The following is a 14,738-nucleotide window of genomic DNA, read 5'->3' on the forward strand; positions in this document are numbered from 1 at the left end:
TTGTGATTGCTGCACTGTTAAAAGGTCTGTCCTGCCTGTCAGTGACTTCTTTTACCTGTCTGTGCCTCTCCACTTTTAATTAACACAGTGCAATGATTAAAGTTTTAACTTAATTATCTTTATCTTTTCTCTCAGGGTGTTCAACCCTCGGCGGGAAACTGAATGAGACACTTGACGAGAGGAGTGGAGGGGAAAAAAGCAGCGGAGAGAAACTTGGTGAGATAGAGGGAGATATCAGGCAGCTGGAAAAAAAACAAAAAGGAGAGGAGTGACTGACACCTGCCCTCCAGCTCGGTGTGAAGGGCATATAATGGGAGAGTGAGAGGAAGGGCATGAGGAGAGGGAAAGGAGAGGAGAGTATGAAGACAACCGGAAAACAAGGCCTGCCTCAAAGCAAACCTGTCTCCAATTAGGACATCTCACCACAAGACAAGATGATTACGAGAAATTTTCTCTTCTTGGTGTCCTTGTGTCTGTGGGAGGGGCTTGCGAGAGGTGCCTCAGCCAGTAAAATTTTACGGAGGAGAGGAGTGGGCGGATCGCACGTGGTGAAGCTGGGGGAGAGCCTTTCTATGGACGCGAACGTGGATTCGAATGCAATGCCCGTGGTTACTCTTCGAAACCTGATTAGCCACGAGCAGGCGAGCGACGCCAGATCTTTTTCTTACTCCAAGATGTTGCAGAATCATCCTGCCCCATCTGTAGCTAATAAGGAGAGACAAACTTTCAAGCCCAAGCGCGAGGTTGACTCTGTGGCCCCGCGCACATTGGCCGCTAGCAAGGAGTTTACCCAGGACGGGAAGAAAGTCAAAAACAACACCAAGAATGCTGACTCTTCCAAAACAGGGAGGTCAGAGAAAACTTTCACAGTTCATCATAAGCCAGATATTCACTCTAATAAAACCAAGTTTAAATCTGGCTCCAGGTCCAAAGGCAGGCCTGATTTCAGCGTCCATACTACGGGCGTGCCAGGGAAAGGTTTCAGCATAGACTCGAGCCGAAAGCTGAACCTCACTGGCAGTTACGGGGTGCTGAAGCTGCTCTCAAAAGACAACCTGGTTAGGATTGTCAATTCCCAAATGCAGAGCGTTCCCAGCTTGAGCTTTCCGAGCAAGGGCAGTCGGAGCAGGAAGCGAGATTTGATTGACGTTAATCACGGACAGCTAGAGCCTCAGAAAGTGCCGAGACAAGATATAGCTGTCACTCAGTCTCATGTGGGATATGATAATCAGACTGCATTTCCTTATGCCAGCCCAGTCGCCACTACAGATCTTAATCGGGACCGGGGCCCTGACACTCGTATTAATCCGCTAAGTGAAGTCAAGCCAGCTTTAAGTAAAGGGCAGGACAACTTGGGAAAACAGGGTTCAGATAGCGGCGATAGCAAGAGCAAACACTTTGCTCGTTTCCTGTCAACACCTCGCAGCGAGGTCAGTTTGAGCCCTGAGAAGGAAGTAATGATCAGCCAAACAGAACGGCCATTCACATCGACAAAACATCTCCCGCTGTACGTTCCCTCTGAAACAAATGAGTCTCCTCCGTCTGTGCTGACAATGCAACCCCTGGGAGTGAGACCGGGGAACAGAGCAGCAGAGTCCCGTGGAGACCCATTAACAGAGTCAGCTCACACTGCTCAAACAGATCTCAGCACAGCTCAGTACTCCGCAGATGAAGACAACAAACTTGTCAACAGCAGTCATGTCCTGAGGCTCCACCCTGCTCACGAATGGAGCCGCGTCGGGGAAGACGCCAAGATGCACGGCGCGGATCCCAAAAACGCAAAGGGCCTCGTATTTGAAGAAGCAGAGTCAGAGGTGGAAGAGGAGGAGCGCGATCGCATGGAGGTGAAGGGGTCACGGTCTCGCAGCAGGAGGAGCTGGATCTGGAACCAGTTCTTTGTGATTGAAGAATACGCCGGGCCGGAACCTGTGCTCATTGGCCGGGTAAGGAAAAAACTTCATTCATCATTTACAAGGGCTGTGAACTGTTTTATGAATGTTTTATGGATATTTAAGACACTGTTACAAGTCTCTTACATGGCTTATTTAACCCAAGGTCCTCGTTTCAGTTACACATCTCATACAAGAAATCATTAGCATACTTTAGCCCCATAGTCACGCTCCAAGTTTTTTTTTTTTTTTTTTTTTTTTTGTGCATCGTTATAATCTCGCAATTGGAATTGATTTACTTTCCTCCAATATGGTACCTTCCAGGTAGCTGTAAAAACGCCAATGAATCTATGAAGTACCGAGGCGCAACAAAAGCCCCCGATCCGGTGAGCCCAGGGGGCTCGTCATGATCACAACCAATCTACAGCAGCCAATGGGAATTGACATATCCAGGCGAATTAATAGCTTTACTTTTTCCTTCCACCATTGATCCTCCCCGGAAGGCAGAGAGCAAGAGAGTAGTCCAAGTGTTCCCTCATTTCCCTGTAGGTCAGTCCTGTCAGCTATCCTCGCTCTTGGTCTCAGGCCTGCAAGATCCTCCTAATGCTATTTCATTCAGACTGATTTATACTTGCTTTGACAGGATTTATCACCGCATTCGCCCTCAGCACAGTCCTATTGCTCAGGTCTGCAATTTATTTAGATCACTGACTGACTGTGTCTTGCCCAGTACACACACACACACCTCCCCTCTCCCTTTTTTTAAAGAGTGAGCAGACGAGCGTGGAAGAGGTCACGTCGAGTGGACAGAAGGTGTCTCGGAGCCCTGCACTGTAATGGCTGCGCTCTCAGTCCTCAGCATGCGCCAACTGTCTCAGTACCCAGCTGCGGTAGATGAGCTAATTTATAAGCCTGTGTGGCCAGTTTGCTGAGCAAATGAATAGTAATGATCCCCGTGTGACTGCTGTAGGCTGTGAGAAGCCGGTGTGCGTGTTTGTGTGTGTGAGCGCTTCAAGTTCAGAGCTTCAGCTCAGTGGGAGGTGCGTTGAACTGAAAAGACCCACATCACATTGCATCTTTAGGTTTTAATATCCAGGTGCAGGCAGATGGGCAGGACCTCGCGGGCTTTGTGCGCAAGCCTCCCTGATGTTTAGCTAATATTTAATGTGGCTCCTTTTGCTTTGTGCTGTGACTGATGAAGGTCTGAGTGGAATGCTGGGAAGCACTGGAGAAGATGTAAGAGCCAATGGTCCAGCTTACAGATGGCACTGCGTGTAAAGCCATTAGTGCCAATCTGCTGTGTCAAGCAGGTATTTATGCCAGCACATTGTATGGCACTCAAGGAGGGAACAACGCCAGGCCACACACACACACACACACACACACACACACACACACACACACACACACACACACGCCCATATGATAGTGCTGACACTTGGAGTACACCCAGAACACTATTGTGACTGTGTATCTGTGTGTACTGGGTTAGAGATGCGTATGATTAGTTCCCTACTGTATGAGACAAGTGGCGGCACACATGTATAATGCTCTTATAGATCTTAATACGCTTATGAATTTTTAATCTCCCGCTCTGGCCCAGTGTAGGCCAGCTCTATAGGTAGAGAGATCAATGCGCGCTTGTCGGGGGTTTTTTTGTGTTTTTTTTTACCCTATTGAGGGCCTGATTGTGTTTTAATGGAGAAGTGTGAAGAAATTGACTGTGCAGGCCAAAACAGCTCCACCTGCCAGACCTAGCCCAGTCCAAAATCAGGCTCAGTCAGCTGCAAATACTGTTGCCTCTGTTTCAAAACAACGCATCTCACCTAAAACCAACTATACTGTCCTTACGCAAATCGTGGTCATGTAAAGGTGTTTTTCTGCGGGCTTGTTTTAAAATACGCCTTGTGACATTGATTCATGCTGGATTTTTGTGTGATCTTGGACAGTTTGTTCCAAATAAATCTCTACTAAAGCTGGAAACTAGAGCCAAGAGTCTAATCTGTGATGTCAATAGGAGACAAAGGCCCTGCTGCTAAACTGATAATGAATTGGTGGTGTGGAGGGGGTGGAGGGGGCAACTCTGTGGACACAGCGCTGGGCGCAGTTTTGAAAGGACATTTATGAGCACTTCCTCTGATTTCAAACTTTCAGAAGCTCTGTCACAAAAAGTGCTAATCTGTTCATCAATCTAAAGAGAATATAAAATGAAGCAGTCTCTGAGCCTTCCACTATCCATCAGCTGTTGCTTGAAATATCTCTGCACTCTCAGAGATGCAAGTTTTTGTTTACTGTAGCATATTGCTTTTGGAGAGTTGTTCAGGTTCACTAGAGTTGCCTAAAAGGGCAAGAGGTTTTCAGCGGTCTGTCTGAGTCAGTTTTCTGCTCTCTACAAACACCCTTTCGCTCTTTATGTCTCTCTTACACCCATGCAGAGCCCTGCACACACACACACGGGCATGCACAGGCACACAAAAACACGTGTGCACACTTGCAGACCCTGCCATGTTACTATATTTCCTCACAGTGGAGTGTCTCTGCCCCATGATAATTGTGAATTTAATTGATGCTGTCACATGGTCTGTAATGGGGTTTCAAGTGATTGCAGAGGCTGTGTGAAAGAAACACAGATTTTTCTTGAGGAGAAAAGGCGCCTCAGCAGAGCTGGGATTAAAATAAAAAAAAAAACGCCCCTTTTCTGATTAGCTTTTCTTCTCCCCTTACTCTCTCGCTGCTGAAATGCAAACTCCCTAACACCTCATGCGGGGGGAAAACGTGACATATACAGCAGCTTCTTCCTCTCTGTTAGGAAATTCCTTCTTGCCCCGTCTTCACCCCGATAACAGCGTAAGCATATGTGAGACCTGGTGTGTTGGTGAACGTGCATATATAATTCACCAGCGCAACAGGAAGTGGACTTAGGCTATCGTCCTCATTAGCATATCATTTACATCATCATGAGCATACATAATTCATAGTTAGTGAAATATGCTGGTAATACGCAATTAACATTGCTGTCTGTACTATACATGGCGCTCACACTAGGGCATGGCAGGAATCTATAACATGTAGGCATCAGTGGGAAATAGTAATTAGATACTTTTAGCTCCTGACATGCTGAACAATACCAGTCATTTCTCATCATTATTTTTAATTTGGTTGTTGTTTTGATCTGTGTTGTTCAGCACTTTGGTCTGCCTGGTGTGTTCTTAAAGTGCTATACAAATAAACGATGATGATGATGATGATGATGATGATTATATTGAATCATTAACATTCACTACTAAAAATTGCTCTGCAAAGTGCATTTAAAAGATTCCCCCTGCCTCGGGGCATCTTAAGATATATAAATAAAACAGTTAGTTACCGACTGTCCTGCTAATGATAAGACCTGAGCCTCTGGGTGCAACATGCGCACACGAGATATTGGAGAAGTGCTTGTAGGAAATCCTCGGTGTGATGCAATGGTGAGAATGAGGTTGTCAGACGAAGTTAATTCTTAGTATGCATGCTTTTTCTCTAATTTTTACTCTTGCAAAGCTTGTTCCTCATTAGCTACAAGTACATTTATTCAGCTGCATGCAGTATTTCTCTTTTATGATAAAACTATACTGCTCAAAAAAATGAAAGGAACATTTTGAAAGCACTTTATTTCTCCATAGAACAATCATGCTGGATATCTATGCCGATATAGACTAAGTAATGTGTTAGAAACAAAAGAATTCAAGTGAAAAAATGAAACAATTTAGTCCATTTTACCAAAATTGCATTGCACCAACTCAAAATGGTTTGTGTGGCCTTGCCGAGACAACTGATGGTGACCTGGGAAATCTTGTCCCAGTTCTGGATCAGGGCATCACTGAGCTCCTAGACGGTCTGAGATGCAACCTGGTGGCGTTAGACGGACCGAACCAGGGGCCAGTCGAGGTATCAGTTCCTTCATCCTCCAGGATTTGCTGGCATACATGAGGCCGGGCAGGGTAGGGTCATGCATCTCATTCTGATACCTAATGGCAGTCATGTTGCCGTTGCCTAGCCTACCTAGTCTTTGTGTCACTCCAGGGACAAAGTAACAGGCAGCAAAACATTTTCCCTGGCTTCTCCAGACCCTTTCACATCTGTCACATGAACCTGCTCTGATCTGTGAAAAACACAGTTTGCCAGTGGTGGGCTGAGAATTCTGGTATTCTGTAAATCCTAATCTGGCACCACGGTGCTGGGCAGTGAGCACAGGGCGCACTAGAGGATGTCGGATCCTCACGCCACACTCATGATGTCTGTTTCTGATTGCTTGGTCAGAGACATTCACATCAGTGATCTGCTGGAGGTCATTTTGTAGCTCTGGCAGTGCTACAAAAGGCACAAAGGAGCAGATACCTGTCCTGCTGATTGGTTAAGGACCTTCTACGGCCCTGTCCAGTACTCCTCGAGTAACTACCTGTCTCCAGAAATCTCCATGCTCCTGAGACAGTGCTGGGAGACACAGCAAACCTTCCGGCTATGGCACGTATTGATGCGCCATCCTGTAGGAGTTGGGCTACCCGTGCAACCTCTGTAGGGTCCGGGTATCACCTCATGCTACCAGTAGTGTAGTAGTGCACCTGTTGTTATTTCATTAACATCAAAGCAGCTGAAACTGATTAACAACCCCCTCTGATACTTAACTGACCAGATCAATATCTCACAAGTTTAAATGAGTCGATGCTACACTCTGATTAAAAAGTGTTCCTTTCATCTTTTTTCAGCAGTGTATTTCACAGCTTTAGTTACTGGGTATCTCACAGGCTCTACATACAAACACAAGGCAAACAAATATATAGATAGTATGTATTTTACTGCTAATGGATTCAGGTAGCGTAGGCGTGGACTCATGGGAAACATTTCATTGGATCAAATTTGGCCTGAAATGTTCGAATCTTAACTGTAATTTTATATGTGACGCAATACTTCTCACTGTACTATTCCTGCATTTCACCACCGTCTGTTTTTGATCCTTGCTTATTATCGTAAAGCTCAGTTCTTATTTTGCTCCTCCTATGCGTCTTTCTTCTCCGTGTGCCTCCTGTGTTCTCTTTTTCTGCATTTCACATTGTCTGAGTTTATCCTCGGTATCTCTGTTAGTGTTAGCTTCTTTTTTTTAAAGTTTACTTCGTCATGTGGTTTTCTGTTTTTACTTCAATCCTCTCTTTCCGTGTCTCAAATGAGTTCACCTGTGCCTTGTTATCCCTCGCTTTGTGTGTGTGTGTGTGTGTGTGTGTGTGTGTGTGTGTGTGTGTGTGTGTGTGTGTGTGTGTGTGTGTCAGTCTTGGTCTTTTGTCAGGTTGTGGTGGCTTGTATTCCTTGTTTTCCTTCTGCTGTCTCTCTGCTTTTGGATTTCAGTAGTTGATTTTTGTTAAATCAACGTCGAACAAAAGTTTCTCTTTGTGTCAACAACTGGGTCCTACTTAATGAACTCTACTGCACATATGATATGTGTGCCTGAAGTGAAAGCTTCACTACTTCTGCAGTAAACAGACACTTCGTTCCATCCCTGACATGCATAGAAGTTGTGGAATAGACAAACACGCGCACACTTGTAGATTCTAAATACACATTTAAGATAAGATAAGATAAGATAAGATAGAACTTTATTAATCCCTCGGGTGGGTTCCTCTGGGAAATTCGACTTCCAAAAAGCACAGCAACGACCGAAGTTACAGTTACAGAATTGTTATATATATATATATACACACACACACACACACACACACACACACACACACACACACACACACACACACACACACACACACACACACACACACACACATATATAAATACAGAGACAAATATAAATAAAATATACAAAGGGGATAAATAGAATAAATAGGAATAAAAAATAAAAATACAAGTGAATTGCACATTTCAAGTATTGAGTCTATTGCACTGTTGACTATTTACAAAAAGTATTGCACAAGGTATTGTACAGTGAGGTGCAGAGGCACTACAGCTTAGTTGTTCCCCCCTCCTTTGTCCTCCTGTTTCCCCTCCCTCTCCCCTCCAGAGAGGAGTTAAACAGTCTGATGGCGTGTGGGACAAAGGAGTTTTTAAGTCTGTTAGTTCTTGTCTTGGGGAGAAGCAACCTGTCACTGAACAGACTCTTCTGGTTGTTTATGGCCGTGTGCAGAGGATGCCCAGCATTGTCCATAATGTCCATCAGTTTCTTTAATGTCCTTTTCTCTGCCACTGTCACCAGAGTGTCCAGCTTCATGCCGACCACAGAGCTAGCCTTCCTGATCAGTTTCTCCAGCCTGGATGAGTCCTTCTTTGCTGTGCTGCTCCCCCAGCACACCACAGCATAGAAAAGTACTCCAGCAACCACTGACTGGTAAAACATCCTCAGGAGCTTCCTGCAGATGTTAAAAGACCTCAGCCTCCTGAGGAAGTACAGTCGGCTTTGGGCTTTTTTATACATGTGCTCTGTGTTGCATGACCAGTCCAGTTTATTGTCCACCCACAGCCCGAGGTACTTGTACTTGTTGACCACCTCCACCTCCTCCCCCTCTATCTGAACTGGCAGTGGACCTTCTCTGGACCTCCCGAAGTCCACAACCAGTTCCTTAGTCTTTGAGGTGTTGAGTTGCAGGTGGTTTGTGTGACTCCATGCGACAAAGTTCCTCACCATTTGTATCAAGAATAGGTAAAACACACTCCGTCGCTGCAGAAACACATCACACAGAAAACTCGTGAGCCATGCTTCAAAGTTATAAATAAAAGTGTGCAGATAAAAGGCTCTCTCATGAGTCTGGAGGAATGAGAGAGGAAAGAGGCATGGAGAGGCAGACAAAAGATGAGAAGAGCGTGTGATGGTGCCAATAGGAGGGCCAATTGTAACTGTAAACACACACACACACATGCCTCCTGACAAGACACTCATCAATAGTTATTAAAAAAAGGACTCGGTGTTTTCCTGTGCTTCCACTCTCCCTGTAGAAATCATTTAGCCTCCGGGTCTGAGCACAGCAGGGGTGAGACAGCAATTAGAGAGTGACTACAGTGCAGGGAGGGAGGGAAGAGGGGAGGGTGAGACAACGAGGGAGAGCAGAGCAAGATTACCATGCAGGACAAAGAGGGGATGATGTGCAGGGGAAAAGTAAGAGAGACTACAGAGAGGGGGACGTACGGCGGCGTTAATGGCGTGAGGATATATGGAGCAGAGGGAGGGAGGGGAAAAATGTAAGTGGTGGAAAGTGAGGAAAGGTTAATGGCTGACAATTGGTAGATGGGAAGAACGTGTGAGACAGTTAAAGGAAAAAGAGAGGAGGGGGAAGGACCACACGTCTCTGAAGCTGACCTCGCAGCCCGTCGAGGCCTGAAGCGAGTCGGAGGAAGGAAGACGGGCCGGGGAGACGAGGAGAGGGTTATGAAAAGAGGCAGGGCATCAGTGCAGGGACGTGCAGGGTTTACAACGAGGAAAATACAAGAGAGCAGGAGAGAGAGAGGAAGGAATTGAGGATGCAGTTAAATACCATTTTATTGCAAGCCCCTGTGGAGGCCAGATTTAAATGTGTCTCAGTGCTGAGTGGGTGCAGGATCACATAGAGAAAATAATAGACAGGAGGAGGGAAGGAACAAGGCTACGAGGGGAAAGAAGAGGAAGAAAAGAGGAGAAGCTGTGGAGTCTATTAAAGATGGAATTCAAAGGAAACACAGCCCGCCGTTCTCTTCTTTTACTTCCAATCTCCCTGCTCCCTTTATAGCCCCTGTTTCATCTCGGGATAATGTCGAACAAATCAGCAAAGCAAGTATCTGAATTTAAAGCATCATTCTCCCGGATGTGAAGATGGCAGTATTTTATCTCAGGGAGTGTATGAGCCCCCTTTAGAATACATCCAGAACATTTTTAACTTAATATAAAAATACATTTGGAGGTAACCCCAGAAATATCGGCTAGCATTTGTGTAACCTTAACAACCCGTAAAGGAGTGTAACGGCCTAAAATAAAGCAAAAAATTAGAGCCGGGGATGCTCCATTACCTGAGGTTAACCCTACAAGGTTAGTCGGTGTCAATGGTGAGAAATACAGTGAGAGTTTAAGTGGTGGAGTATGAAGGGAAGAAGGCTGTGCAGGAGCTGAATTCATGATTATGCATAGCCCAGTGTGAGCTCTGTGACTGTGACCTTGAGCTAATATTTATGCTTTGGCCTAGACTGTGCGCTCCACTTCTCCCCGTGGCCCTGAAGGAGCCCATGAGTCAGAGAGCTGAGGGCATGGGCAACAGTGGAGGGCAGAGGAGGCTAAAGAAGAGGAGACGACACATGACTGAAAGGAACTGAGTGAGAGAAAAGAACAGGAGGTAGTTACAGTGACAGAAGTCATCCTGCTGTGAACCTGTTGGCTGCTCAAATTTGATTTTTGTACCTGTAAACCCGTAACATTAACACATTACTAATATTAAAGCATTAAATTAAAAAAGCACTTCTCTATTCATGTGAACATTAATGCTGTTTGTAAATGAGGTTGTTGCATGAGCACTGAATTTTAGCTTCCTTAGCCTAGACGGCCACGTTACTGTTAAAGCAGCAAAGCTGCCATCCCCAAAATGTCTTACACATTTCCTCATAATCAGGACATTCATTTCTGCTCAGTCATATACAGTAACTGGCCACACATGAGTCTACTCCAGTCAGGTTTTGTTGACCTAAAAAGAAAAGAAATCACTTTTATCGTGTGCCAAACAAGCCCACAGCTACTCAAGCAGCGCTGTTGGTCTGTAAAGAAGATAGACTGCAAGAGTTGTAAAATGTGGGTCCATGATATGTTTAAGACTTATATACACTGTATAAAGAAGATGGGAGCAGCTTCTGGGTCTGAAAAGTCAAACCAGTTTAAAGTGCTTTAACCTCCTAGGACCTGGCGTCCACATATGTGGACATCACATTTTGGGTTATTTAGACCAAAATACTCAATTTTGCCCTACATGGGCCTGATATCCACTTACGAGGACATTATACTGCTACTGTTCTATCAAAATTTTAAACAAATATCCTCATATGTGGCTCTTATTTTTCTTAAAAACAAAAATAAGGTAAAAAAATAATCTGGTAATTCTTTGTTTTTACAAACATCGGGCCCCAATCAGCCCAAATATCAAAGAGAAATTGAAAATGCATGCCGTGGAAGAGTTCGGGTCTTAGGAGGTTAAACATGTATGAGCTTTAATGACTAACATTGGACAAAAAACAACAAGAAAAAAATTCCCAAGAAATTCTGGGAAATTGATTTTTCCATCTCAGTAAGCTCACTCCTAATAAATTTATGGTCTAAATTGCTAGTTCCAGGTCTTTTTAATAAAGCATGATGCTTGTTTTTGGAAAGTATAGTCAGTTTTAGAGAAAAACATAAAACATAAAAAGGTTACACTGTGGGGTGTGGTTTCTCTGCTGCATGGTTCAATTGTGACTTAATTTATTTAGTTGAATCCACACATCACTTGTGACCTAATGTCTTTCAAAAGACATTGTGGCAGTGGCAGAAATGCTGAACTTTGAGACTTCAAAACAAGATTTTCTTATAGCTACACAGAGAATTGTAGTTAATAGCAATAGTGTGAAAAGGCTGTGAGGCGGGCAAAAGGCTCGGTTACAAAGGTGAGGGGGTGCATGGCGAGGGCACGTCAGGAGATGAGATTAAGGTCGGCGTGAGATACGCAGGAGGCCGTGGGAGGGAGGGCAGAGGGAGCTGGTTGGAGCTGGCCACAGATGGGAGAGGGGAACAGAGGTGAACGAGGATGAGGATAGAATCACACAGGGGCACTCATGTTACTTTTTTTTTAATGCATTCTGAGTAGCAAGCCTGAACAAACGGGCATTTTTTCCCCCAGGTCTTCCCTAAAGACATGCAGCTAGTGGGGTTAGGTTAACTGGTGATTTGACTTCTTAGATGTCTTAAAATATGCCAGTACGCCTTTGAACTGGAAACCTTTTAATCTAACTGGTCAACTAGCTGGTTACATCCCAAACAACACATACACTTTAGAAGCTATATTGTATCTCCTGTTTCTGTTACTGGTATATCTTAAGAGCAATTGTGAGAACATCATGTATTATTCTTGAAAAAAATTATGCTTTCTATGTATATTGAGTAAACTAACACTTGACTAACACCTGATTCTCGTGGTGTAGATACACCATCTGTATCTCAGAGAAAAACGCAGGGAGCTATCAATATAGTAAAACTATGATTCAACTTATTCAAGTTTTCTTGTAATATATTCTCTATTGACATGTAAGACGTTGTCAGCCATTCCTCAGGCAATCCTTCAGCTCGACACCAGTAACTGCAACAAACAGGATGATAAACAGAGCTTGAAAATTCCCTTCATTATTGCCCACTTTACGCACACACAAATGCACGCAGGCTCCTTGGTTCCAAGTTGGTAAAAGCCATTCCTCTTGGCAGTGGCACGCGGTGGCATATATGTGGGCGATTTGCCCTTTAAATGTACAGCAGTGAGTTAAGCCTCCAGTGGCCTTTTCCAAGCTCGTCTCCCTCGGCTAAAAAATATGATGTGAAGTATACAACACTAGAGTGGAGCACTGAAGCAATAAAACACAAACAATCATCTGACTAGCCGCCACACACACTCACATACACACACTCTCGCTCTCATACATCAGCTGATTATGATAATCAAAAGTGGGATTTGCATACTCCGAGGCTAAAAGCACAGTTTTGTCCTGAATAATGTATTGCGGAGGAAGACAACAGTGGCGAGATGCATTGAGGAGCTTATCGTGCTAAAGGAAAAGTCTAATAATGATGAATAATAAATGCTCTGTTAGGAAGTGTGCGAGCAGGAGGAAGTGTGTGTGTGTGACAGAGGACTGTTCTGCGTTCTTCGAGGCCACACAGCATGCCCTCCAGAGACAGATTATATTAGATCAAACGGGAACAGGACAGCGTGTCCACACCACAACCGAATTAACGCGCCGACTGACACTAACCAAACTTCTATGCACAATCGATGGCGGATCGATGCTAAACAATTAACTGCGTCTCATGACGTGTTTGAACCTCATTTCGGCGCAAGACAAACAGACAGGGAGCCAGAGGGGACTCGTTTCAATACCGTCTGACATGTTTCCTTAGAGCGTCGAACAAAAAATGGAGAATTTCCACGGATTTGATTGAAAGTTCAGCCGGAATTTCAAACCCGTCTCCATGCGAAGGTTTCGCCTTCTGAAGTCGCAAGTGCTCCTGAGGGTCTCGCTGTATGCTGCTCACATTTCTGGGGAGCGGGCTGGGTCTTGTGTTTGAGTGCCTCTGCATAATTGGAAGGTGTTCTTATGTGTGTCTGCATTGATTAGAGTGGAGAGCAGGACAGCCGAAAGAGCGCTGTGTAAATCGGCATGCACGCGCGTGTGTGTGTGTGCGAGGCCCACCGGGTGAAACACTGCCTGCGTTCTTGTTGTGGCTGCGGTTGTTTTATGCTGTTCTAATGGTTTGCTTGAGACTAGTAGCGGGTGTTTTCTCATCATGACAATTATTGGCTTTGTGGGGATTCTGGCTTACAGTTATGGATAATTAACTTGTCTTATTTTTGTTATTGTTTGGTTAAGACTCACAAAATAATTGCTGCAAATGTGACGGGGCAAGGCACAAGCAGTTGTCTTGTCAGGTGATATGACCGAATTACAATAAAAAAGCATTTTTTGCCAGATTATGTAATCCCCCCCAGTTTGGTAATAATCCCCCCTCAATCCACTGTGAGGCATGTGGACTAGGTGATAGTTGTGTTCCTTCCTCTGGCACCTTCTACGTGCCTGCATTTACAATACAGTGTTATTATTAACTTAAATATAACACAGAAATGTCTATTTGGTTTATTTTAATACGGTCAGTGATTTATTAGGGATTATTAAGGAATTATTACATCCCGTTTGAATCCACTAATGCCCGGTTATACAACTAGGGCATCATGTGTTTGTTTAGCTAGTTATGACGCTATACTGCATATCTGATCTGTTGTAGCCTGATCTAATCTGATCAGGGACAACATAATCTGACATAATTCATTCTTATGTTTATCATTTTGAATCTGATTTGTCTGTGTGTGACGCTGGTAACAACTGTGCATTTAAATGCTGCTGGTGTAAAAACACATTTTAGTGGGTGATGATGTGGTGATGGCTTATTTTATTATGGATTAGCAGGAAAAACCCACAATAATTTAGACGTCAACAACAAGAGACAACACGGTCCTGAATTTAGAGGCTTTTATTAAATGAAATTGGTTGAACCAATCAATCGTAAAGATACCCCCTAAGGATTTCCCTCACAAAACTTGGAATTATTCATAAATTCAGAGTCATTAAATACATTGCCACTTATCCTTACTTGGTCCTCAGTGGTGCAGTCATCAGATTACACATAAAAATTACATTTTCATAAATTAAAGCCGGTGTAGGCCACATGATTGTTTGATGTCACTGTACAAAAAAACAGAAAAAGACTTCCTGCACACCAGCTGTAAGCGCTGACATACTTTAGCACGTATAAAGCAAAGACAAACACGCCCATATGTGGTGGGGCTTAGAACAAACACGTTAGAGGGGGCAGCTGCAGAAGTAGGGCTATCCATTTTCAAATTGGAAATGTGGATTCTTGATTCAGATTCAACACACGAGCACACTGTAGTTTGCACGAACCCTATCGCACATAATTTAACCTGCATGGGAGGTGCGCCAGAAGAAAGCTAAACAAAATGTTTGCCAGTGAACATTAAAGCAAAGACCAGGCCTTTTGGTATAAAGCGCTCTGGATGGCCACATTCAAAATTGAGCTGTTTGGCCACAGTAACAGAAGAC

The 14,738-nt window shown here is 44.2% G+C and overlaps 1 protein-coding gene across 2 annotated transcripts in view; it reads left to right on the forward strand.

Moving 5' to 3' along the window:
- The first annotated feature begins 434 nt into the window (after positions 1-434).
- cdh24b (cadherin 24, type 2b) overlaps positions 435-14,738 on the forward strand; it is a 115,408-nt gene continuing 101,104 nt past the window's right edge. For both annotated transcript variants that reach the window (XM_085378763.1, XM_085378765.1), the window contains exon 1: positions 435-1,943. In XM_085378763.1, the coding sequence (XP_085234889.1) occupies positions 435-1,943 (1,509 nt within the window). The remainder of the gene's footprint in view (positions 1,944-14,738) is intronic.

This window comes from Diplotaxodon limnothrissa, linkage group LG18 (genome assembly GCF_057381915.1).
Source record: "Diplotaxodon limnothrissa isolate DT_005_m linkage group LG18, D_limnothrissa_male_GT1.1, whole genome shotgun sequence".
NCBI lineage: Eukaryota > Metazoa > Chordata > Actinopteri > Cichliformes > Cichlidae > Diplotaxodon > Diplotaxodon limnothrissa.